The sequence below is a fragment of the Labeo rohita genome, chromosome 3 (assembly GCF_022985175.1).
Source record: "Labeo rohita strain BAU-BD-2019 chromosome 3, IGBB_LRoh.1.0, whole genome shotgun sequence".
NCBI lineage: Eukaryota > Metazoa > Chordata > Actinopteri > Cypriniformes > Cyprinidae > Labeo > Labeo rohita.
Genome location: NC_066871.1, coordinates 11,117,640 through 11,145,058, shown reverse-complemented (window position 1 = coordinate 11,145,058; position 27,419 = coordinate 11,117,640). Strand labels below are relative to the sequence as shown.

The following is a 27,419-nucleotide window of genomic DNA, read 5'->3' as shown; positions in this document are numbered from 1 at the left end:
GAATCTTTGTGATCGTCTTTCCTATTAATGTGAAGAGCTGATTTTGGCAAGGTAAAAAGGGTGTTGTTTTACACACAGCCATTGAACATTTTTAACCAAAGTATATTATAGACTTTTCATTAAGACCCTAAAGAATTATATCAACTTGTGGAAAATGAGCATCTGATGACCCCTTTAAGGTGAGTAAATAATTACAGAATTCCCATTTTGGGGTTAAACTATTTTATTAAAATGCTGGCCAGTCTAGGATTTGACATTACAATCCCAACACAAATAACATGTCCACAATGAAATGAGATTGTGCTCATCAGGAATTGTCTCCTCTGTACGGTCGAGGCAGACTTCTCACAAACGCTGGCATAAAGAGGTTAGACGGCACTAAAAATGTTATTACCGGGGAACCGCATTACTGACTTTTTTAGAGAATGAAAAGTTTGTTATCATCGCTTCCAGGCGCGTCTTTCAGACACAGAATAAGCCATTTGAATGCCGCCTGACTTCAACACAACACACACACACACACTCATATATATATGGAGGGGAGGCATATCCAGATATATATTCCTCCCTGTTCCATTCTGATGTTGGAATGATGCTCTTTGCATATGCAAACACTTCACTTCAATGCCTCTGCCATCTGTTTGCAATCCATGAAATAGAATGCTACTGTGGATATACAAAAATGATTGCAGCGACACTTTGAGGCTCTGCACCGCTACAGTGAAAGCTGGGAGAGGCCCCTGAACGCAGTGTGATTCGCGCAAAAAGAGATGGCTGTTTATTTTTACATCACAATCGCGCCACGCTGGAGTTTCATAAAGGAGATATCTCAGATGCATCGGCCCGCCATGATCGCGCTCATTTACATGCAATGTTTGTTGCGGTGCAGGAAACAAAACACGCAGACTTTCCTGTAAACAGAGTTAACCACTGTACTTCCATGACCTACTTCCACCGCCAGCGATACTTTGGTGAATGTGACTGACAAGCTGACAAGAGAGTGACTAGACTAACTCACGCTGACCATAAAGCCGTGAATACCAGCCCAAACACATGCTGTCACGTTGATACCCGAGGACAGACCAGCTAGCTGAAACAGCAGGAGTATATCATATTTAGAAATGATGTCTCCTTTGCTTATTTTCCGAAAATACACCTGATATTTCCAATGTTGGCAGGCAAAAAATTGCTCAGTAGCTGAATTTTCAGCCATGGCTTGTCAAAAGATATGCAGCTGTTGATATAAACATGTTTACTCTCATTCCTATTTGTATGCAGGAAGAGAAAGGGTCAGCGAATGAGGAGTTTATTAGTATTATTATTAGTATTATTCTCGCCAGTGACACGTAGGTTGCACTGAGTTGGATTGTATTCACATACACGCACTCACTGGACGCTTCGCTCTGCATATCCGATTGTGAGTTTAAGTCTCATTTAAAAACACAATTATATTCAAGCAATGCATGTCTATGACTACGTCTTGCTGTTAAACAAAACTTCAGTCTGTTTCCTGGGGCCGGAAGCTAAGAGACGCAACACTGTGGTTGCTAATAATGGTGCAATTACAAAACAATGGAATGGTTTTCCAACTGGTAATTACTGAAGCCACATGGTTGGCAAGCTATTCATTATTACAGCAACTACAAAAGTTAGATATTAATTAAAAGAAATCAGAAAAAGAGAACAAAAAGAACGGTGCATGCCTCTGTTTAGAAAATGTGCAATAGCTGTTTTAATTAAAAAATAAAATATTGCAAATATTGTGATAAATTCATTACAAAGTACTGTGCACAAAAAGTGTAGAACTAAGATTTTTGGTAATTTTTGAGGCATTTGGTTCTGCAGGAATGTATCTCGTATGGTATCTCGTCTTCTCAAGGTATATTAAATATAAGATGACTGAAGTTGTACATGAAAAACATTTTAAAGTGTTGTCTGAATTCTAAGAAAACAATATACCTACAGGTGCATCTCAAAAAAAAATATCCTGAAAAAGTTTTTTTTGTTTGTAACTTATTTCAAAAACTGAAACTTTCACATATTCTAGATTCATTTATGTAAAAGTTTTTTTGTTTTAATTTTGATTAGAGCTTACAGCTCATGAAAGTGAAAAATCCAGTATGTCAAAATATTAGAATATTTTCTAAGATCAATCAAAAAATGGATTCGCAAAACAGAAAAGTTCTTTAAAGTATGTTCATTTATGCACTCTATACTTGGTCAGCAGCACATATTACGGCAAATTACTTGCTCCTAGCACAAATTACACCATCAGTGAAGTGTGGCATTGAAGTGATCAGCCTGTGGCACTGCTGAGGCACTATTGACCCTTCATTGTCTGTATGGTTGGATTGACTGTTTCTCATCTTTCTCTTGAAAATATCCCATAGATTCTCAACGGGGTTCAGGTCAGGCATATTGGCTGGCCAGTCAAGCACGGTAATATCATGGTCATAAAACCACTTGGAAGTGGTTTTGGCACTGTGGGCAGGAGCTAAAGTCCTGCTGGAAAAGGAAATCAGCATCTCTATAAAGCTTGTCAGAAAATGGAGGCATAAAGTGTTCCAAAACCTCCTGGTAGATGGCTGCATTGACTTTGCACTTGATAAAACATAATGGACCAACACCAGCAGACGTCACGGCACCCCAAATCATCACTGACTTCAGAAACTTCACACTGGACTTCAAGCAGCTTGGATTCTGTGCTTCTCCAGTCTTTCTTCCAGACTCTTCGACCATGATTTCAACATGAAATGCAAAATTTACTTTTATCTAAAAAGAGGACTTTGGACCACTGAGCAACAGTCCAGTTCTTTTTCTCCTTAGCCCAGGTATGATGCTTCTGACATTGTTTCTGTTTCAGAAGCGGCTTGGTAGCCCTTTTTCTGAAGACGTCTGAACATGGTAACTCTTGATGCACTGACTCCGGCTTCATTCCACTCTTTGTGAAGCTCTCCCAAATGTTTGAATCGTCTTTATTTGACAGTATTCTCAAGCTTGCGGTCACCCCTGTTGCTTGTGCACCTTTTCCTACCCAATTTCTTCCTTCCAGTCAACTTTACATTTAATATGCTTTGATACAGCACTCTGTAAACAGCCACCCCATTCAGTAATTACCTTCTGTGACTTACTCCCTTTGTGGAGGGTGTCAATGATTGTCATCTGGACCACTGCCAAGTCAGCAGTCTTCCCCATTATTGTGGTATCACAGAACAAGAGATACCCGGAATTTATACTGTAGGGATGGTCATTTAATGAAACTCAAATGTAAATATTGTAATATTTTGAGATACTGGATTTTCATGAGCTGTACACTCTAATCATCAAAATTAAAACAAAAAACACTTTTGAAGTGTTTTACTTTACATGTAATCAATGTAGAATCTATGAAAGTTTCTTTTTTTTTTAAATGTTACAATAAAAAAAAAATTCATGATATTCTAATTTTTTTAGATGCACCTGTATATATAAAATTATATACCCATAAAACCAACCATTCACTTTTTATACCCATGCACTGTCTTTATAGTGTACAACCAATGTAAATAAATAAATAAATATACAAACTGAAATACATTAAAGCTTTGTTTTTTTTTTTTTTTTTATTCTACAAGTTTATTATTTATTTATTTATTTATTTGTTTGTTTTTTTATTTTTACCCTGGTACTGTAATTGTACGGAAACAACAATATACTGGTAGATTTAAATAATCCAATTGTGCTAAAAAATCATATGCTTTGGAAAGACATGAGGGTGAGTACATGATGATTGAATTGTAGTTTTGGGGTGATTTACTATCATCATTAAAAGCACTCTAATGTCCATCCTATAAAGATACATCTGGCTTGATGAAAATGCTATTAGCAAAGGCTATGTTTAGGATGCTGATAATGTTGTCCTCTCTCCAACTTTGAAGCAGTGAGCCTATTCATTTTTTGGTAGCACATTAAGTCGAGACGATGCTGTAATCGAAGAGGAAATTGAGGCTGGGCCCTGTGGGGCATTTCTAATGCATTCTTCTCTACTTTTGATTTTTCATCCTCCATTACTTCAGGCGAACTATCAAAAATAACAATGACATTGGGCAAATCTTGTCAAGAACACGAAGAGGGGCCGGTGTTTGACAGATAAGACAGTTGTGATTTGCCTCCCATAATCGAGTGTGTTATCATCTTAAAAGGTTAAGTGCCGCCACACCTATAAACATCTACTATCAGAAAAGCTGACAGGCATCTTATTATTTCTCCGTCAAGAGTTGTTGCGAACACCAAACCCCGGTGCGTCTTTCACACGCTAATGAGGAGAAACGGCAGATTTCTCCAACAGCAGACAGTCCATCAGAGCGCCTCAAATCGCCCGCTGTCGCCTCCTATCAATCTCAGCTCAAATTACAGGTGACAAGTTATCAAATCTAAGATATTACAAACTAAACATGATCTCTCGGGGGACCTATTTGTTTAAGATATAGCCAATTAAACAAGGTGCTGAGTGTCAGGGATGAAACCCTCATCGGAGCGGCAGAGCTAATTTGAAACTCCTCAAGGAAATCAGATGGTGGGAGTGGGGTGGGAGGGGTGCGGAGAGAATATTCTGGTGGGATGAAGGCGATAATAACAATAAGTGCAAAAAATAAATAAATAAATAAAGGTAGATAACATGGGGAAGGAGGCTCAGCTTTAATCATATTTAGTCTCTTGGGTCAGCTTACGGCGCAGGAAAGCAGCTTTTGTTTGAATGTAATCTGCCAGCAGGAAGGGTATGATAAAAATTTATGGAGGTGTTCATTAAATCTTAACGACGCCGTTCTCTGAATATTCCGCATGCTGGGGTTCAATCCCACGCCCTCCCCTGATGGTCCCGCTGTTCCTGTCGAGTCGTGTCGATACGCGTCGATTCTTCAGTTAGCGTTCACCCAAAGCCTCGGCTCACTCGCGGGGTGAGAACCGCACAGGAACCTGACTTGCAAATGATGGCTGCAGGTGGAAGTGTTTATCACATAGCTCTGACTGAGCTTGGCATAAATTTGTCCCTGCAGCAACGGTAGCTGCTCATTCAAAACATCGTAGAAATGTTATTATATTCCGCTGGCCTGAAGGAAGTGCTTTTTTTTACAGAGCTGCTCTTTCAGGCTCACAGGTGACCTGTTATTTTACATCAGGGGCAACTTGAAAAGAAAAGAAAAGAAAAGAAAAGAAAAGAAAAGAAAAGAAAAGAAAAGAAAAGAAAAGAAAAGAAAAGAAAAGAAACTTTTGGTAGTCCATTCAAACAGTGACTCATGGATATTACTTCCAGTTCATTCATCACACTAAGATAAAGTTAAGAAGATAAAGTTAAATACACTGCATTGTGGGATGCAGCACCCCGCATATTATACTCTGTTGAGTGTGCGTGTGTGTGTGTATCTATTAAATTGTATTAAGTTGGGTATTTGTGTATGATGCACATGGAACATCTTTAAAAGTTTTAAAAGACATTAAAATTTAAACTTTATAAAGACAGAGAGAATGATAGACAGGCAGAGAGATAGATAGGCATAAAGACAGACAGACAGACAGACAGATAGATAGATAGATAGATAGATAGATAGATAGATAGATAGATAGATAGATAGATAGATAGACAGATAGATAGATAGACAGAAGGACAGAAGGACAGACGGACAGACAAATACACGGAAAGACATACAGATAAATAGACAGAAAGACAGTCAGTCAGACAGACAGATAGACAGAAAAGCAAATAGACAGAAAGACAGACGACAGACAGAAAGACAAACGGACAGACAAATAGACAGAAAGACAGACAGATGGACAGATAAACAAAGACAGACAGAAAGAAAGACATACACAGATAGACAGAAAGACAGACAGACAGGAAGACAGATAAACAGACAGAAAGATAGTCAGATAGACAGACAGAAAAGCATAATAGAAATAGATGATAGATAGACAGATAGACAGACAGATAGATAGATAGATAGATAGATAGATAGATAGATAGATAGATAGATAGATAGATAGATAGATAGATAAACAGAAAGACATAGACAAATAAACAGAAAGACAGACAGACAGGAAGACAAATAGACAGAAAGATAGTCAGACAGAAACATAGACGGACAGATAGACAAAGACAGAAAGACAAACAGACATAAACAAAGACAGACAGACAGAAAGAGAGACAAATAGACAGACAGAAAGACAGTCAGACAGGAAGACAGATAGACAAATACACAGAAGGACAGACAGACAGATAGAAAGACAGACAAATAGACAGACAAATAGACAACAAATAGACAAATAGACAGACAAATAAACAGAAAGACAGACAGACAAATAGGCAGACAGACAGATAGAGAAATAGACAGAAAAACAGACAGAGAGACAGACAGACAAATAGACAGAAAGATAGAGAGATAGACAGACAGATAAACATAAAAACAGACAGAAAGAGATAGACGAAAGACAGACAGACCGACAAATACACAGACAGACAGACAGACAGACAAACAGAAAGACAAATAGACAGAAAGACAGACAGACAAGATATACAGATAGATAGACAGATAAATAAATAGATGGATGGATGCATGGATGGATGGATGGATGGATGGATGAATGGATAGATAGATAGTAATGTTTTCAGAGCATTGCCACTCAGTAAAAAACAAGGGTTTCATTTAAAAGGCAGAAAAGGCACAGGTGGTCTGTGAGGGGAGCATAATACAACACATGGACAGACACTCTATATTAATTTTTGATGTCCACATGTCTGTTATCAACCTGTTATCAATATCTTTTTCCTGCGATTTTAATCTTCTATTTCTCTAATCGGTCATCTACTGCAAACTATACTAGCATATCTCGATGAGGACTGATGCAAAGGACAGCTAAACTACAGCTCTGATTATGTTTGTGCACAAACAAGCATTTTGAGAATGAAACCATGATTGATTTTCCCTCCTAAAGCCTTGGCTTTCTTTTATTGTCACAAATCCAAAATGATGAAAGGCAGCTGGGCTTAGAAACACAGTTAGATTTCCTTGAAAGGCATTTTCAGGTACCCATGGGATACCTGCGCAGACCGCTACATCCAGATTCCCTGTGTCCACTATGAATTCAATATCTGCTCACAGAACGGGGCAGCGCTGTTGAAGTCAGTAAGCAAAGCATCTCCACTCTCAAAATGAAATCCATAGGAAGAGAGAAGAAAATATACAATTTGAAAAATACAAACCCATCCCAGCTTTCTGTGTTGGTGTTAATCTCTAGACTATATGAGCTCGCCTGCTGTTCACTGCCTACATAAACAGCTGCCTTCAACAGTAGCATCCTAAACATCATGAACCCTCATAGGTGACTGATGTGAAATGTTCTACGTAGGCAGAGTGAAAGACTTAAGCTGATGTGCAGCACACAAACAGAGCTCTGATGTGTAGTTGATGTTAGCATGTTCTAAACTAACAAAAGACGCTAATTAGCACAAAAACACATCACACGCAAATTACAGGTAATTTGCTTTTCATTAAGTTATTTTCATAAATTACGTTCTGTATTGAACAAAACAAGTATATTCCTAATTTCACTTTGTTTTGCTAGTTTGAGATTATTTTGGAGTCATTTTGCATAATTTTCTTACTCAGTATCTTTGTCTTGTGTTCTAGTACAAATGTCTAAACATCAAAACTGTAAATGTAAATTAAGAATCTAAATGACACAAAAAAGAGATCGAAAACAAAATCTACTTAATTTAGCTTAAAACAAGGAAAAACTAAATAATTTTTAATAATAAATTTAAGGCAAAACAAAAACAAGATGATTTTTCTTACACCACTCTTCTTATTTCAAGTCTCTTCTGCTCACCAAGGCTGTATATTATATAATTATTATATATATACTGTATATATATATAATTACAGTATTAACAAAATACTGTAATAAGACAATATGGTCCAATAAATTCAGCCTCTACTAAAGGGCAGGTGTAAGAATATATATATATACTTTACAACTTTAAATTAAACCAAATTAAATGTTTACATTTAATTTTAATTTATAATTTTCTCATTACAATATACTTATAAGAATATAATATAATATAATAATATTACCTTTCAACATTCTGAATACAATTTATTCTTGTGATGCAAAGCTGAATATTCAGCATTATTACACCAGTCTTCAGTATGACATGATCCTTCAGAAATCATTCTTATATGCTGATTTGCTGCCCAAAAAAAATTCTTACTATAATCATTGTTGAAAGCAGTTGTGCTGCTTAAAATTTTTGTGACAATTGTGATTTTCAGAATTATTTTATGTATAGAAAGTTCAAAAGAACAGCATATATTTAAAACCAAAATCGTTTGTAACACAAGTCTTAACTGTCACTTAAAAATAAATAAATAAATAAATAAATAAAATCAAACTTTTGAATGGACATGTACAGGTGCATCTCAATAAATTAGAATGTTGTGGAAAAGTTCATTTATTTCAGTAATGCAACTCAAATTGTGAAACTCGTGTATTAAATAAATTCAATGCACACAGACTGAAGTAGTTTCAGTCTTTGGTTAATTGTGATGATTTTGGCTCACATTTAACAAAAACCCACCAATTCACTATCTCAACAAATTAGAATATGGTGACATGCCAATCAGCTAATCAACTCAAAACACCTGCAAAGGTTTCCTGAGCCTTCAAAATAGTCTCTCAGTTTAGTTCACTAGGCTACACAATCATGGGGAAGACTGCTGATCTGACAGTTGTCCAGAAGACAATCATTGACACCCTTCACAAGGAGAGTAAACCACAAACATTCATTGCCAAAGAAGCTGGCTGTTCACAGAGTGCTGCATCCAAGCATGTTAACAGAAAGTTGAGTGGAAGGAAAAAGTGTGGAAGAAAAAGATGCACAACCAACCGAGAGAACTGCAGCCTTGAGAGGCTTGTCAAGCAAAATCGATTCAAGAATTTGGGTGAACTTCACAAGGAATGGACTGAGGCTGGGGTCAAGGCATCAAGAACCACCACACACAGACGTGTCAAGGAATTTGGCTACAGTTGTCGTATTCCTCTTGTTAAGCCACTCCTGAACCACAAACAATGTCAGAGGCATCTTACCTGGGCTAAGGAGAAGAAGAAATGGACTGTTTCCCAGTGGTCCAAAGTCCTCTTTTCAGATGAGAGCAAGTTTTGTATTTCAATTGGAAACCAAGGTCCTAGAGTCTGGAGGTAGGGTGGAGAAGCTTGAAGTCCAGTGTTAAGCTTCCACAGTCTGTAATGATTTGGGGTGCAATGTCATCTGCTGGTGTTGGTAAACTGTGTTTTCTGTACCCGTTTACCAAGAAATTTTAGAGCATTTCATGCTTCCTTCTGCTGACCAGCTTTTTAAAGATGCTGATTTCATTTTCCAGCAGGATTTGGCACCTGCCCACACTGCCAAAAGCACCAACAGTTGGTTAAATGACCATGGTGTTGGTGTGCTTGACTGGCCAGAAAACTCACCAGACCTGAACCCCATAAAGAATCTATGGGGTATTGTCAAGAAGGAAACTGAGAAACAAGAGACCAAAAAATGCAGATGAGCTGAAGGCCACTGTCAAAGAAACCTGGCCTTCCATACCACCTCAGCAGTGCCACAGACTGATCACCTCCATGCCACGCCAAATTGAGGCAGTAATTAAAGCAAAAGGAGCCCCTACCAAGTATTGAGTACTTATACAGTAAATACTTTCCAGAAGGCCAACAATTCACTAAAAATGTTTTTTTTATTGGTCTTATGAAGTATTCTAATTTGTTGAGATAGTGAATTGGTGGGTTTTTGTTAAATCTGAGCCAAAATCATCACAATTAAAAGAACCAAAGACTTAAACTACTGCAGTCTGTGTGCACTGAATTTATTCAATACACGAGTTTCACAATTTGAGTTGAATTACTGAAACTTTTCCATGACATTCTAACTTACTGAGATGCACCTGTATATCGTAAGAAGTGCATTTATCTTGTTTTAAGTATGCTATAACATTTTTACTTTAAAACAACACAAAAGTCATTAAGTTTTTTATTTCAGTGTTCCTGTGATGATGCCTCAGCATAACATTGCAGTCGAGTGCCTACCATGTCATGTATTTTTATGAATGCAGAGCACGAGTTTGCCAAGTCCGATGAAAGCGACCCTGGAAAGCCACCTGTAGAAATGCATCTCGACTGTGAGACTCAATGTCATTTCACCACACTGAAACATCACACAATGGACACATCTCTGCAGAAGTGCCAGTTCTGTTTTAAAATGGTGGATTATTATTTCAGCCAAGAGAAATGAAACAGAACCAAGCACACGGTTGCCTCCAAATGAGATCATTAGTAACGGCAAATAATGACTGAGCTGGTTAGTCGAAGCCTATTTCCTTTCGAATAAATCAAGCTGCTGTGAGAGTTAAAATGCTGCCTTTGCCAGGGAGAGCGACAGGCAGATCGCATTCAGATAAATCATCTGTATCAGAGCAACCACATCCACACGTTTATAAGACAATATGGTCCAATAAATTCAGCCTCTACTAAAGGCCAGGTGTAAGAATCGTTAGGCCCCTCAAGACCTGATTCGTTTTAGGGAGTCGCAATGCAATTCCAAAACGATTCGCAAGAGTAAGAGATTTTTTTTTGTCTTACTTACCAAAGCAACATAGTCTCCATAAAACGCCACTGTTAAAATGACAACTTTCATTGGCCCATTGAAATCACGTCCCACTCTTGAGACTGAACTGTAACAACACGCTCTTGAGTGTTATCAATTAATCAGCCTTGATCACATGCTCCAAGGTGGCTTATTCAACCAGGCTGACCTTTCCAAAGCCAGGTGTGAGGGATAATGAAAGTGGAGCCTGAGGGAGACGCCACCAAATAGAATCCATGTCACATCTGACAAAAGCTTTTCAGTGTGACGCACGATAATTCATTTATGATTGGATGGATGATCACCTTTAAGCAAGAAAAGGAAAAGAGGCAAGGAAAAACGTCTCTGAATACAATATGAATCAATAAAGTAAGAAACAAATTCTCAAACTAGCCACTAAGATGCTAGGATGTTGTGTGGGTTGCCAGTGTGTGACCATGTGGCTGCTTACTGGCTTAAAAGCCCATTCAGGGACAATAACTATAACAATAACTATAAAGTTTTAATGATTTTTCTAATTTTAAGATAACAGAGACAGAAAGTCTCCATACTACAGCTATTACAATAATGACATAGAGGAATGTTGGAATTACTTTCAGACTTTAATGCAGAAAAAACTACCATTGGTGTGGGTGATAATGTAGTTATAGCTTTCGTTCTTGGTGTAGAGAATAGCACACTACACACCGCAACCACAACAATTTGTCATGGTAACACTTTATTTTAAGGTGTCCTTGTTACACATTACATGTACTTACTAGTATAATAACAATTAATTATTCTTAATTACATGCAAGTAATCCTAAGCCAAACCCTAATCATGACCCTAACCATATAGTAAGTACATGTATTTAATTAATATTACTCAGTATTTAAATGTATAATTACACTGTAACAAGGACACCTTTAAAAAATAAAGTGTAACCCAGAACATCAATCATTGACAGCCAATCCACAGATTGAGCAGGGGTAAATGACAAAACTGCATATAATAAACAGAACATTATCATGTATTGGTACAGATGCTAATATAGTTATTGTTTTAGGTGTGAATGAGCCTTTAGTTTAAAAAAAAAAAATAAACACAAAAAATCCATCCCTGGCCTCTATAGATGAGAGTGGGGTAAGTTGAGCCAGTGGGTAAGTTGAGCCACCCCCTGTGTCTTGGCAGCTGTAGGCTTTTACTGTTTTGTGACTATGGGTTTTGGATCCACTCATCATTTCTGCCAGACTGTGAAAAGGAGAAACACATGGGAGGAGTGGAAAGCACCCATTTACTTTAAAAACAACCCTTGGTTTGTCAAAGTATAATTTTAGCATAACAGATTTAATGGATGTTACATCAAAGTAAATTTATCCAGGTCTAAAAATATTTATGATGCATTTAGATGATTTAGCAACGTATAAACCATGCAAATCATTTTGCGAAATATTACCCTGAATTGGTAAGCTAGTTTTTTTCCCAAAATGTCAGAGCTGGCTATGGGGCAAAGTAAGCCAAATGCTGTGGGGTAAATTGAGCCAGCATTTTAACTTACCCCACCATAAATATGTATACTGCTATTTAATATGTATATTTGTATATATATTATTATTTGTAGTTTATTTGACAGGGACAGTGTACACTTAATCCTTCTCTGATAAGAACCAGAAGATGCTTTACATCACATTATGATTATTTATATATTTCCGCCTGTAGTCCCCAAAGGGGACAGCACTGCAGAAAAGCTACCATGCTAATTAGTTTCAGTGACATATATTCTATCATTCTTATTTCGTTTTTATTTCATTTTACGCAACAAACTCTCAGTTTAGTCTGTTTTTGGGAAGGTTACAACTTTGGTGTTCAACACACTGACATTGTTTCAGAAATGCAAACAGCTAAAGACTGAATTTTAACTTTGGTTGGTTTTATGTTAAGTTAGCTTCAAGATAAGAAATATGACTTTGTAAAAAGAAACTGGATTATTCAGGTTGATTTTAAGAGGTAAATAATCTTTGAAAATTTCACATAGGTTTCAGTCAGATGGTCAGTTTACACCCAGAAGGTGCATCTTCTCCACTGATTTGGCTCAACTTACCCCAACCTGAGGCAAACTGAGCCAACCTTTTGTCATTGATACATTTCAATCATTTCAAATGATAGAAAATATCCTGAAAGTACCCTAGATACTAATACTTTATTGTACTTCTGCCTCATTTTCCCTAATCTTGAGGACTGCATAAATTAAAAACGGCTCATCTTACCCCACCCTCCCCAATTTATGGCTCAGGTCTGTCTTTCAGTGCAAATCTATGGGAATTTTAAAAAAATAGAACATCTCTCCCTCAACAAGCAGCACACTTTGAGGTACAGGACACATGTGACACTGGACCACAAAACATAACACTAAATATAAAATTTAAATAAATAAGCTTTCCATTGATGTATAGTTTGTTAGGATAAGGCAATATTTGGCCAAGATAACTATTTGAAAATCAGGAATCTGAGGGTGCAAAAAAAATCTAAATATTGAGAAAATCGGCTTTAAAGTTGTCCAAATGAAGTTCGTAGCAATGCATACCACTAATTAAAGTTAAGTTTGAATATATTTATGGTAGGGAATTTACGAAATATCTTCATGGAACATGATCTTTACTTAATATCCTAGTTATTTTTGGCATAGAAAAAAAAAAGCTAAATTTTGACCTATACAATTGTTGGCTATTGTTACAAATATACCTGTGCTACTTAAGGTCCAGGGTCACATATTACATTTAATACTTGTGGTTGGGGGTGTGTTCGAATCTCAAGCTTTCTGTGTGCTCATAAGGAGGGTTAGAGACTTGCCTTAGCAATCTAACACAGCTAATTACAATAAGAACAAGGTCATTTTTCTTCAGAGGTCATTTTTCTTTTTTTCGTTCATAGCACTTGCCTCGCAGCTCTGAGGTGAACACTGGCTAATTTTTGAAAAGCAAGAAATGCCACAAGGGCAGTCTTGACATTTGAATTGTACTTAACGCACATTAAGGGCAGTAGAAGCTTTCATTTGCCGTCTGTAAGTGTAACTAAAAAGGGTTTTCATGGAGGCTGAGTCCCACCGGATACTCTTTATTTTTATGTCTGTGTCATTCCATGTTTACTTCCTGAGACTTTGGGCATAAATGCCAAAGTGCAGTCACACGATGATAGACCCCTTCATCTGGGCTCGGCTCTATTGTTCCTTAAATATCAGGGGAATTAGCACTTCAATAGGGAAATTAATTAACTGCTTAATTTCAACAGCGTCCAAAAAAAGTATCATCGCAACCTAACAAATCCCTGGTTCTGACAAAGCTACACACGCTGATACACGCTCATTATGATGAACGCAATTGTACGTTATCTGTACCGCATTCACAAATTTGGCGCTAATCATCTCATGTGATAATCTGAAAACTGGAGCCGTTGAAAAGCAAATGAAGAGAGACCCGCGCTAAAGGCTTTTACTGAAGACTAGTTTAAATGCACTCCATTCATCAGGATATTAAAACTCATAATTCAATTGAATTATTAACTCCGCAGTTGGCGTAGCAGCTCAGCGCCGGTCTCTTTTTTATTAGCGGCCTCCAGCCTCCTGCTCATTTATACTCTTCAAATCATCAAGTTGGTTTCATCTGGTATTGAAAAAATAATGCTCATTCCATGTTCCTTCATCTCACATCAAATTCTAGCTCACTGCCATTTCCCAGAGGTCAATGACGTAACCCACCACCACTGCCAAGATTGTATTACAGTTAGGGATGCACCGACAGCCAAATTCTGGATGTTACCAATAAGCTAATTATTTTGTTATGGCCAAAATAAATGGTCAGTATTAAAATTCCAAACTATTTTGTCTTTTGTCTTTTGTTTTTGTTTTTTTTTTAACACTAAAATGAATAATTTTAAATGATACACATGTATTTATGCATCACAAAATTATACTGCACAGTATTAATGAATTCTGAGATTTGCTTAAAAGTACATTTAACAGCATTACTAAATTATTGTTTTAAAGAGCAATTTAATGTGAACGTTAGATGAAGGTAAAGGTAATCTACACTACCAGTCAAAATTTTTTTATTTGAACAGTACGATTTTTGATGTTTTTTTATAAGAATTATCTTCTGCTCACCAAGCCTGCATTTATTTAATCCAAAGTACTGCAAAAACAGAAAAAGATAAAATATTTTTTACTATTTAAAATAACTGCTTTCTATCTGAATATATTTAATGCAATTTATTCCTGTTATTTTCAAAGCAGAATTTTTAGCATCATTACTCCAGTCACATGATCCTTTAGAAATCATTCTAATATAATGATTTGCTGCACAAAAAACATTTTTTATTATGTTGAAAATAGCTGAGTAGAATTTTTTTTAGGTTTGATGAATAGAAAGTTCAGAAGAACAGCATTCATCTGAAATAGAAATCTTTTGTAACATTATAAATGCCTTCATCATCACTTGATGAAGACAAGCATTCTTGCTAAATAAAAATATTAATTTCTATAATTTCCATAATTTCCTCCCCACTCAACTGTTTTAAATATTAATGATAATAATAATAGAAGTTTCTTGAACAGTAAGTAACAGGAGTAATAATATTGAAAATGTAGCTTTGATCACAGGAATAAATTACATTTTAAAATAAATTAAAATAGAAAACAGATATTTTAAATAGTAAACACATTTCACATAATTACTGCTTTTGCTATAAAAATTTTGGCTCTAAAAATTCAGCCTTGGTGAGCAGAAGAGACTTCTTAAAAACAAAAAAACGTACAAATCTTACTGTTAAAAAACTTTTGACTGGTAGTGTATATGCAAAAAAAAAAAAAAAAAAAAAAAAAAAAAAATAGGGAAAATTAGTATAAAATGTATCACAGTTTCCACAAAAAATATTAAGTAGAATAACTGTTTTCACACTGCTAATAATGAGAAATGTTTCTTGAGCAGCAAATCAGCATATGAGAATGATTTCTGAAGGATCATGTGACACTGAAGAATGGAGTTAATGATGCTGCAAATTTGCCGTCACATGAATAAATTTTAAATTATTATTTTTGATCAAATAAATGCAGCTTTAAGAAGTTTTTAAACACAGCTTTTGAAAGACCTTAAACTTTTGATAATATAAATACAATTTGTATAATTATATCTGATAATACAGTATAAACACATGTAAACACTTATATCTGGCCTTGCCTTTTAGTCGTTCGGTTAAGATCCTTTAATAATTTGCATTTTATCCCCACTTTTGCCAAAAAAAAAAAAGCCTATTAGCGATCTCTTTTCACCTGTTGCATTAACCACAAGCAAGCTTGATGATGCACTAAAGCAATATTGAAGAGCTAATTGGTTTGAAAGGGTACCCTGATAATGACTGGTTATTTCTGCAGCAGGCTAATTTGATTTCTACTCCCTTTCACATTTTTGGCCATATTTTGGATAGAAGCAAATGACACTGAGTCACATCCATTTCGACTGGTATGAACTGATGGTGTTCAGCCTGTATGCTGTCAGCATGATAAAAAAGGAAAAGAGTTATGCACATAAGTAGGTAAAAACAACAATTAATTTGATCAAATCAGTTCTAACTTTGATACTGAATACATTTTTGAGAACGCTCAGCCATATCTGCTTTCTCTGATGGATCACCACTGGCTGTGTATGCATGAATGAGACATGGACATTAGTATTATGAAAGCCAGCAACGCTCAGTAGCACCTGCCAAAGCAGCTACAACAGCAACCAAACAACGTTCAGCTAGCAGATCCAAGTGTGTCACTGGAACAAACAGATTCAGCGTGTCACTCTACTGATGCCCTTCCTCTCTGATGAATGCACCGCATTAAACGGCCCCCCGAGGGAGTGGAAATTACAGGTATCTCGCATCTGCATGCCGGCCTGCAGGCGCTTCTGAAGCGAGCGTGTTAAACTGCCCCTACAACACGTGGGCAAAACAAAAGAGGGAGCGGACAAACTGAAGGCCATAACTCCCACGTCTGGTCGATAGTTCTGTCTCGGCTGCATCAGTGCCTGGCCATGTGACATTAGCTGCAGGGTAATAGAAATGATCTAGTGAGATTCATCCCCCCCTCAACTTACCTGCCACATTCAGGTAAATGGATGGGCTTGTCTTGTTTTCTCCATTCTTCTCATTAACAGCCTGTACGTAGTACCTCCCGGCGTCCGCCGCGGCCGTGGCAAGCACCACGAGCTGGTTCTCCAACGTTATGGCTCTGTGGAGAGTAACAAAGCGAATGAAATACAGCTATGTTAAACCATTATTGACAATTAGTCTGGTAGCCTAACAAATTCCACTATCGCAATAGAGTGACAGCATTTTAATTAGTGCTTAACTGATGTATATTGGGTTCCATAAAACTAGCTTTGCTGTGAACTCGTTGCGCCCTGGGTTTGACTGGGACACGTCCGGCGTGGATGAATTTCATGGGGCCCTGAGGGCTTTCAATGTACCTGATACCTCATTCTGGAACAAGCTGAGAATCAATGAGCGGTGAGGGTCATTATGGACAGAAACACCGCTGTGGGTGGGAATAAACCTACAGCTTAGCATCTAAGTGAGGGAGATATTTGGGGAGACCCAGACTTGGGTCACACTGAAAAAGCCAAAAAGAAACAGGTCACTGAAAAGGTCCACAAAGGACCATAGAAGAAAGATTCTAAAAGGAAAAATTTCATATGACAATCAGAAACAAATGTTTTGGTCACACTTTAGTTTGGGGACCAATTCTTACTATTGGCTTTTATTAGCTACAACTTTTGCCTCAGTTAACTCCTAATTTGCTGCTTCTTAATTGTTAGTAAAGTAGTTTTTAAAGGGTTAGTTCACTCCAAAATTAAATTTCTCTCATTAAATGCTCACCCTCATGTAATTTCAAACCCATAAGACCGTCATTCATCTTCAGAACGCAAATTAAAAAAATATTTTGGTGAAATTCAAGAGCTTTCTGATCTTGCATAGACGGCATCACAACTGACATGTTCAAGGCCCAGAAAGGTAGTAAAGACATTGTTAAAATAGTCCCTGTGACATCAGTGGTTCAACAATTTTATGACGCTACGAGAATATTTTTTGTGCATAAAGAAAACAAAAATAATGATTTTATTCAACAATTTCTTCTCTTCCGAGTCCACGAGAGTGTCACAACGTGGTGCTGCTGAGAAGAAATTGTTGAATAAATAAAAGAAAATTTCCTTAATTTGTGTTTCAAAGATGAATGAAGGTCTTACAGGTTTGGAATGACATGAGGGTGAGTAATTAATGAAAGAATTTTCACTTTTGGGTGAGATTAACTATGGCTTCAGCTTCATTAAACTCCTAGTAATATGCATGCTAATAAGTATCTAGTTAATAGTGAGAACAGATTCTTAAATAAAGTGTTACCAATGTTTTTAATTGTAATAATAAGAAGAAATGTTTCAAGAAATGCACCAAATCAAAGGATCATATGATACTGAAGACTGGAGCAATGGCTCAGAAAATTCTGCTTTGCCATAACAGGAATAAATTATATTTTAGACTAAATCAAAATAGAAAACTGTTATTTAAATTATAATAATGGTTCATAATATTCAAATTTTGGTTCAGATGATTTGTTCTTTGAAAAGAGGAAACTCAAAAGAATCTTTTCAGTTATGATACAGTTGAGGTCAAAAGTTTACATCCCCTTTTCAGAATCTGCAAAATGTTAATTATTTTACCAAAATAAGAGGGATCATACAAAATGCATGTTATTTTTTTAGTACTGACCTGAATAAGATATCTCACATAAAAGTTACATAAAGTTTACAAGAGAAAATAATAGTTGAATTTATAAAAATGACCCAATTCAAAAGTTTACATATGCTTGATTCTTAATACTGTGTTGTTACCTGAATGATCCACAAGTGTGTTTTTCAGAAAAAAATCCTTCAGGTTCCACAAATTCTTTGATTTGCCAGCATTTTTGTGTATTTGAACCCTTTCCAACAATGACTGTATGATTTTGAGATCCATTTTTTCACAATGAGAACAACTGAGGGACTCATATGCAACTATTACAAAATCACTATGTTCAAAAGTTCTGAATGCACGTTTTTTCTTTCTGGAGCACCAGTGAGCGTTTGAACCTTCAGTTGTCTTTGGTGTGAAAAGATGGATCTCAAAATCATACAGTCATTGTTTGAAAGGGTTCAAATACACAAAAATGCTGGAAAACCAAAGAATTTGTGGGACCTGAAGAATTTTTCTGAAGAACAGCAGGCAGTTTAATTGTTCAGGACAAACAAGGGATTCATGAACAACTATCACTAAACAAAAAAACACAGCTGTGGATCATTCAGGTAACAACACAGTATTAAGAATCGGGGGGTGTAAACTTTTGAACAGGGTCAATTTTATAAATTCAACTATTATTATTTCTTGTAAATTATATGTAAATATCTTTTATGTGAAATATCTATACTATTACTATTCAGGTCAGTACCAAATAAACAATAACCTGCATTTTGTATGACCCCTCTTATTTTGGTAAAATAATTAACATTTTCCAGATTCTGAAAAGGAGGATGTAAACTTTTGACCTCAACTGTATCATACCTGAAAAGCTGAGTTGCCTGTTTTCAAAAAACAAATCTTTTGAACCATTTCACAAAAACTCACTGGAGGAAAGGGTTTTAATGTATTACAACATCAAATTTCACATACAGGCTTTAAAACAACACAAGGGTGAGTAAATGATAGCAATTATTTTTTTTTTTAGAGTGAGCTATATCTTTAACAAGGGTTTATCTCATTCTGGCACTTGTAGACTGGAGTCAAAGCCGCTGCTATCACGCTAATGATTAATCAGAACACGTCACACTTCATCCATCAATCCAAAGTTTGCAGGAAAGACACTTAATGGCAGATGTGTATCACTGTCGATTTATTCAGGTGTCAGTTTCCCTGTGCCTCTTTGAGGCAAAATTACCATCTCAAACCAGCGGAGAACATGGCGCTTTGATAACCCACGACTCCACGTAGGCTGGATGGAATTGTTTTCTTTTTATTCCCGTGGATGAAAGCCGGCACGGATTGCGTATCTCCAGCCCCGACTCCTACTCCTCATGCATAGTCTTTCTCCTCCCTCGTTTTTTGATTAATTGATGACATCCTCAATTACACATCACTGCTGTCTAAGAGATTTTCTGCTCAGGCGTGACCACCGCGAAGAAGCCCTTGAGAGGCTGAGCACGACTCGGGGATGCTTTGAAACTTATGATTAGTTTTTTGGCTCGGCGGGACCTGTAGCGTCTTCCTACACGCCGCGAGTACATGCGCCGCAGTCATTACCTATTTCCAAGACGGATCCATACAAAAGATTGTCGAGTTGCAGAGACGTTTGCAAATAGACGAATAAATAAAAAAATAAGTAGGACCAAGAGGGCTGTCTGCGCCTCTGCGGCGAGTGATATTGACGTGTAATTAGAGCGAGCTTCGGATCTGCTTAGTTCTCTTTTTGCTGTTTCATGATTAAGTGCAGATTAACATAAAGAGATCCATCAAAAGTTGCTGCTTGGGTGGGGAAGGGGCTCTTGCGAGGGGTGGAGATTGGCGGCCGCTGATGAGGATGCATTACATCGCTGTCTGCACCCTGACACCTGGCTGTGGATACGGGCTAGGCTGCATCTGGGAAATAAAGGCACCCTTCACAGATGTCAGTAGCGGCTTTGAAAGGTCAGAGCAGCCCGCCTTGATGGACTTTTAATTATTAAATATGCATCGGCTGAAATGCCTTGGCAAGCTTCAGAGCCTCTGAACTGATGTGTACATAAACAGCTCACCTTCATGATGATTTAGGGGCCTAATAGCAGCATGTGTGATCTTGTGTAACGCTGCCAGCGGAGGTTTGTAAAAATGCAGAGAGTGGGGGCCCGGGCGTTTACCTGGTTTACGCCGCAAGCGGAATCGATGCGACCTGTGTATAAAGGGATTTTATGATTAGTCCACCTAGTTTGGATTCCATTACAATTGTCTAGATGAATAGCCCTGCTTGCAGTTTGGTAAACAAAGCGCAGCGGGAAAGATAATGGGAATGCTTGTTTCTGATCCCTGAGGACTCTTTGATATCAGCCCACAACGTATTAAAAATGCAGGTTGGGAGCCACGTGAAATGTTAATCCACTTAGGAAAGGTGCCGGGAAGCCCAGGTAATCTAAATATTCAAAGAGGACGACCGGTTCGATTTGTTGAAAAGGCAGTGCACCCGCCAGGCTAAAATGCACCAATTTAACCGGCCAGCCATTTCCAATATAGCAGAATCAAATCTAAAGATCAATTTGCTGAGATACGCTCTGACAATCACGCCTTAATACTTTTTATCATCTCTGTTTTGAAAACTAAAAGAAAAATGAGTTTTTTGAGAAAAAAAAGTCAAAGGCATAATTGAAGACGAATTACTCTCTAAGAGTTTTTTTTTTTTTTATTATTGTTTACCTGCTGTTTCACATTCAAAAGCCTTTGAAATATAACAAAATGTGCGCATGTCAGTAAGGGGCCAGAACCTAATTCTCTTGGGCACTGGGGAGACCGCTAGAGAGATATTACATTAATCAACATGGCAAGAACCGGCTTTCAGAAAGATGGTTTAGAGAATATTTGTTTTCATTTACTGCCATAAATTACACTCTCAAAATAGGCTTACCAGTCTGAGATGTATGACAAAGTAATTAAAATGTCAGCAACTCATATTGTGCTCCTAGTTCCTGGGAGCCCAGCTGCGTGGATCTGACGTTACGATTTGATTTATGATGCTCTCGGGCCTTGGAAAACTTTCTCCCACCCACATCTGAGGACAAAAAGGCTTACCGCATTGACGCCCAGAGAGCAGGCAGAGAAACAAGCGTTGCTGCCTTGAGGCGTCGTGACCCGGAATTATGTTGGAATCACGGAATACGTTGTTTGCGCGGTGTGTGCCTCTAAGTGATGCCGCAAAGGATGAGATCAAAGTCTATCTGAAAGTAAAAAATGTAGGCAAACTATAATGCCAGAAAATATGCTGTGGGTCTGAGCGAAAAAGACAAGTGCAAATGTCTGTTTATGTGAGACTATAAAGCAGTAAAAGAACTTGGGAAAGTAGCTGCAGGGCCATACAGGAGGCCATGGAGAGTGACACTATGTCTGCTTTTCCCATTTAGCCCCAGGATCAAACAAATAAATGCTCAAAGTGAATGAAATCAGGTCATGGCAATTTTCTTGTTTCAGGCTCAGATGCCTAAGGTGGTCTGCGGGCATGAGTCAAGCCTTTTCCCCCGCCGTGCTCTTAGTGGAGACACGCGTGTCTCAGAAACACGTACAAATGAAGCAAGCCTCTCTGAAAGCCGCTGAACCAGAAGCCCAGACCTCCCTGTGTGCTCTCCATGGACTTTAACCCGAACTAAAAGAGAGAACATCCCTAAATCTTCCTGTCCCTTCAACCTGACCCTACACAACTAAACAGAACAGACTGTCTGCTTCCAAATTCTATTGCCTACCAACTTTCCTTTCTGTAGAAAGAGTCCAGCCTTTAGACTAGTTGATGCAAGGTATAAAAAGGTTAGTAGAAACAACAGATGTAAAGCAACATGATGAGATAATAAGAGACATGAAGAAACAACAAAAAAACAAGAGAAGAAATTAGACGAAATTGAGGGGAGAACACAAAATGCAAAATAAGATCAATAAAGAGGAGACTGAGAGACTGACAGTGAGTTGAGCTGAGACATTACCTGAAGAAATGGGAGAGAAAACAGCAGATGAAAGGAGAGGAGATGAGAAGAGACGAGCTGAGACAAGACATGATGGAAGGAAGGAGACAAGAAGAGAAGAGACTAGACATTACATGACATGAGACACGAGGGGTGGACACAAAATGAGATAACAAAAGGGGGTGGAGATGAGGAAGAAAAACAAAAAGATGGGACAAAACAAACACAACAAGAGATTAAAGCTGCAAGCAGCATTGAAAGAGCCCCTCGCACCCGGGCTCACTGCCTCCCGGTGGCTTAAGGAAAACAGCAAACAGTGTGCAATATGCATTTAAAGTGGTAAATATAGAAGGACTATCTCAAAGTCATTTATATGTGCCAAACTTCCTTCTGCCAGCTGGTGGCACTATGACTATAACTGCATGTTTATGTCAGTGTAAAACAAGTCATTTCCTGTTGCCAGCAGGTGGCGCTATAAACATAACGGAATATTGGCCTTTAGATGTGTTTAGGTCAAATATGTGCTAAATCGGCTGTGTGGATCACTCCGCTGTGGCGACCCCTGATCAAGGGGGCAAGCCGAAGGAGAGAGAGAGATGCGTTTAGGTCAAACATGTGAAGTCACAGACACGCCCTTTAACGAAAACTCAAGATCTTCTCGATTTAACAAAATTCTTTAGATTAAACTGACCAAATATAAAGTTGATGTCAATTTTTTACAGTGTAAAACATTACCCTGTTGCCAGCAGGTGGCGCTATGACTATAACTGAATATAGGCAATGATGTGTTCAGGACAGGACTCTTATCAAACATGAGAACTTTGGGTCAGATCGGACATTGTATGCCTGGATTAAAACAACTTCCTGTTTTATGGCGAAACAAGGAAGTTTGTCAGGCTGCCACGGACACGTCCTTCAATGAAAACTCAAGATCTTTGGAATTTAACATCACAAAGGGCTTTAGATTACATGGACCAAATTCTGTGTTGATCTGTTTAAATCTCCAGGAGGAGTTTGTTTAAATACAACACCTGAAAATGGCAAAAACGTTTGAAAGAAAATTCAAAATAACAGACTTCCTGTTGGGTTTCGGACTTCGTACCGGAGACTTTTTTTAAGCTATTGGTTTGTTACATGTGTCTACCAAATTTCGTACATGTATGTGAAACACAGATCGAGAGGCACTTTGTTGAAATTTTTATAGGTGGCGCTATCGAGCCATTTTGGCACACCCACTTCTGAAACCCATATCAGATGTAAATTTGCACCACTTCTGGCATGTGTACAAAGTTTCATGAGTTCCCCTAATTATTTGAGAGGAAATGACAAGAGACTTTAAGAAACAAGGTGAGAAGAGGAAAGACAAGACAAGACATGATAGAAGGGAGAAGACGAAGAGAAGAGAAGAGAAGAGAAGAGAAGAGAAGAGAAGAGAAGAGAAGAGAAGAGAAGAGAGAGAAGAAGAGAAGAAAACAAAGCTTAAAAAAATGTAGTATTTGAAAGCAAAATTAATAGATGCATTAAGAGACAAGGCGAGAAGAGAATATATAAGCCAAGACTGAGACAGAGACGAGAAGGGCACTGATGGTCTGTTCTCCTCTCTCTCTCCTGCATTGCTATGTATCACAGCACGCTGAGACACTTTCAAACAAACACGGTGGAGCTGAGCCGGTGCCCAGATGATCAATGGTGTGAATGCAATGACAGCAGAAAATCTCTCTGCCAGACCATATCCAGGCCACGGTTCTAGCGGTTCTAGCGTCTGCTTTCTTAATATCCATTAAAAGCAACAGTCTGCTGCAGTCTCCTCTCTGTGATGAATGTGCTGGCCATTTGTAGGCTGAGATGTACAAGTGAAGATAAGCCTGCTGCCTCATCCGTCCCTCAGCCCAACTCAACCCTATGACCATGGGAATCATGACTAATGGCCTTTCAGAAGCCAAATTCAACCGTCCACGCTGGTCTGTGGTGCGTTAGCCAGAACAACAAAATGCTTGCATGGTACTTCGGGAAACACAATATACATAATCAATAGCAGTTCACTTTCACTTGTAGTAACATTAACTACAAATCATAGTGCAATTAAGTATGATTGCAGTTATATGACAACTCTCTGAAGATTTTTGCATTGTAATGGATATGACAACAGATTTAGCGGAACAGATCTGCTACGCAGCTGCTGCTATTGGTTATTGCTGTTGTTATAGATTATTGCAAGTGCATGAACTTGCTAGTGCCAATACATACGCTGATAAGCTGCTGTGAGTATTTAAGGTATACTGCTGCTGCACAAATAGCATATACAATATAATAACCCATAGCAGATCTATACAGGTGGAGCTGGGGAGGTGGAGGGTTTTTCTGAAAGTGCGCTGTGAACTGCTGTAGTGAATGTTAACCAACCATTTAAATGTAAAGCAGCAAGCTCATTGGCTGCCTATGCAACATAGACTAATCGGCTTGTTTCAAGTAATACTGTGAATATCATCAGTTTGGGTTAACGACCCATCAGCCTGTGCCATCTCGAGTTTCATGACAGAACCTGGCATTTCATACTGCAATTCTAAATTTATAATTCTAAATCTATTTATTGGTCCACCAATCTATTGCTATCTCGGTCTGTAAGAACCTTAAACCTTCAAACTTTTAGGCTTTTTAAACTTTAAGCCAACATTCAAAGTTCATCTTAGCATTGTATATATGAAAACGTATATTTCTTTACATTCAAATATATCTGAATTCTACTTTCTTATATTCAAATTTGAAATGTTATTCTGAATTCTGTTACCTCAATTCAAATTAAATTCAAATTAAACTGCAATTTAATCAGCATACCACCTTGTCATTGACTTTCACAACAACTAAACTTTAGACTTTAAGACTTTATCTTGAATCAAATATAAGTCTGCATCAAAGACTCTACTGTTGTGTGATATTAAGATATTGGTAGTATTTCTAAACCAGTGTGTGCAAAGAATCTCAGCAGAGACTGTTTAAAATGCAAAGCTTGTATGTTCTTGGCAGAAGCACATTTACGCATACAAAATCTGTCTTTAAGCGATGTTTTACATGAATATGCTTTTGTTTCATGGTGAAAAATTACCTTGTTTGCTTCTCCACACATCCCTGCTAGCCAATCTATAGCCAATTTTCTAACTTCGAGTGCCGTTCATAATGTCTAAGCTGCCATTCCTACGGCTGCTATAATAAAAAACTGTTAATTATGCATTAACATCTAGCAAGTTTGTGTTAGAGGATGTCAGATAAATCTAAACATCTCTCCCTAATCATTATCCGAGGCGAGCCGAGCCGCCCGGCTGAGCTAAAGGATCTCCTTTAGTTTCCTTCGATGAAATATTCAGGTTCACATCAATACAGACAATCAAATATAAACGAGTCTGAAGGGATATTTCCGCCAGGTTCAGAGAATGGTGAAAAGAGGTCCAAACAAGATAGTTTCTCACTTTAAATATTGAAGACTGTGGTAATGTTACAGGGTAAAGCTCTCATCCAAACTCCAACCTCTTCGACTCAGCATCTAAAAAGTTCTGCTTAAAATACCGTTCGACAACGCATTGCATCCGTACACAACTTTCAAGATACATCAAATGGGTTTTCTGTGCCTCTCGCAGCGCCAAATACAGAAGACCACATAACTCCAGGGTTTGAACTATCTCCAGAAAGCTAACTTTTAATGCATATGCTTTTTTATTCCACCCCCATAGAAATGAAATAAATAGCCTTCTTTACTGGATCAAAAACTGCCAAGTCTTTTTCATTAGCTGCATTGCATACCTTCAGGGTGAGGGTTACCGAACACCTCAGCAGAGCAGCAGAACTATGAGAGATAAATAAACACTGCTGCACCCATGTGGGCCTTCACTTCCCCTCATTCTCTTTGTTCCACACTATTCTACTAAATAATAGAGCCCTAGCATGTACTGGGGGCTCGACAGTACCAAACACAAGATTAAACCAATTGTTACTTTTGTGCCGAGAGACAGACAGAGAATAAATAAATGAACCAATACAGTTGGGAAGAACTCAAGTCAGGGCACGACAGGTGATGTTTTGTCGGATCATTTAAAAGAACTTGAGGAAATGAAAGGTTCCTGTAACCCAGAGGTGTCCAATCCTGGTCCTGAAGGGCCACGTTCCCAAACAGCTTAGCTCCAACCCTAATTAAGCACACCTGAACCAGCTAATTAAGGTCTTAAGGATTAGGATAAGATGGGCAGCATACTTCCCTACTATCCACCTTTTTCTTTAATGCGGAAGTAAGCATATAGGTGAGACTTCCGGTTCATTAGCCGCTATAGGGAAATAACGTGAAGAATAACAATGTGCAGTAAACGGCAAAACTGTTTGCACTACAATCCAGTGTGGTCATAATTAAGATAATACATCAAAATAATATGGTCAGACACACCAATCTGCAATATCAAAGCTAGAAATGGCAAGATGCAGATGAGACTGGAAGTCAGACCTGTACAATTTACAAATGGCCATGCTCACTCTCAGAGCTTGGCTTTCCAAAAAAAAAAAAAAAAAAAAAAGTGGGGGTAAATTGAGCCAAGGCAGATGGTAAGTTGAGCCACAAGGGGTTGAACTGTGCCACTGATTATGCTAAAGTAAAACTGAACATTTTCACCTCATGCTATATCGAAGGAGGAGAAATTCAATAAAAATGAATCTATGTGTGAACCTTGTGATGGACTGGGAATCCATGCAGGGAGTTTCCCCACCTGTGGATCAAGATGCTGGCTTTGGTTCCCCGCAGTCCTAATAAGGACAAAGAGCTTTGGATAATAGAATGAATGGATGGATGGATGGATGACTTCTTAAAAGTTTTATTTAAAAGATACTGCTCACAACTTTAAAGGCATTTTTTTAATTATTTGAAAAATACAGAACAAAATAAAGTTCAAACTGAAGAATTAAAATAAATAAATAAATCCTGCAATTTGCCTTACTGAACTGTGCTAATAGTACTCAACATCCCACT

General features: G+C 37.8%; 1 protein-coding gene across 1 annotated transcript in view; it reads right to left on the bottom strand.

Annotated features, from left to right (window-relative positions):
- Nucleotides 1-27,419, bottom strand: part of sdk1a (sidekick cell adhesion molecule 1a) — a 397,596-nt gene that overhangs the window by 155,061 nt on the left and 215,116 nt on the right. The window contains 1 exon segment of the mRNA XM_051103029.1: nt 16,790-16,923. Coding sequence (XP_050958986.1) covers nt 16,790-16,923 — 134 coding nt within the window.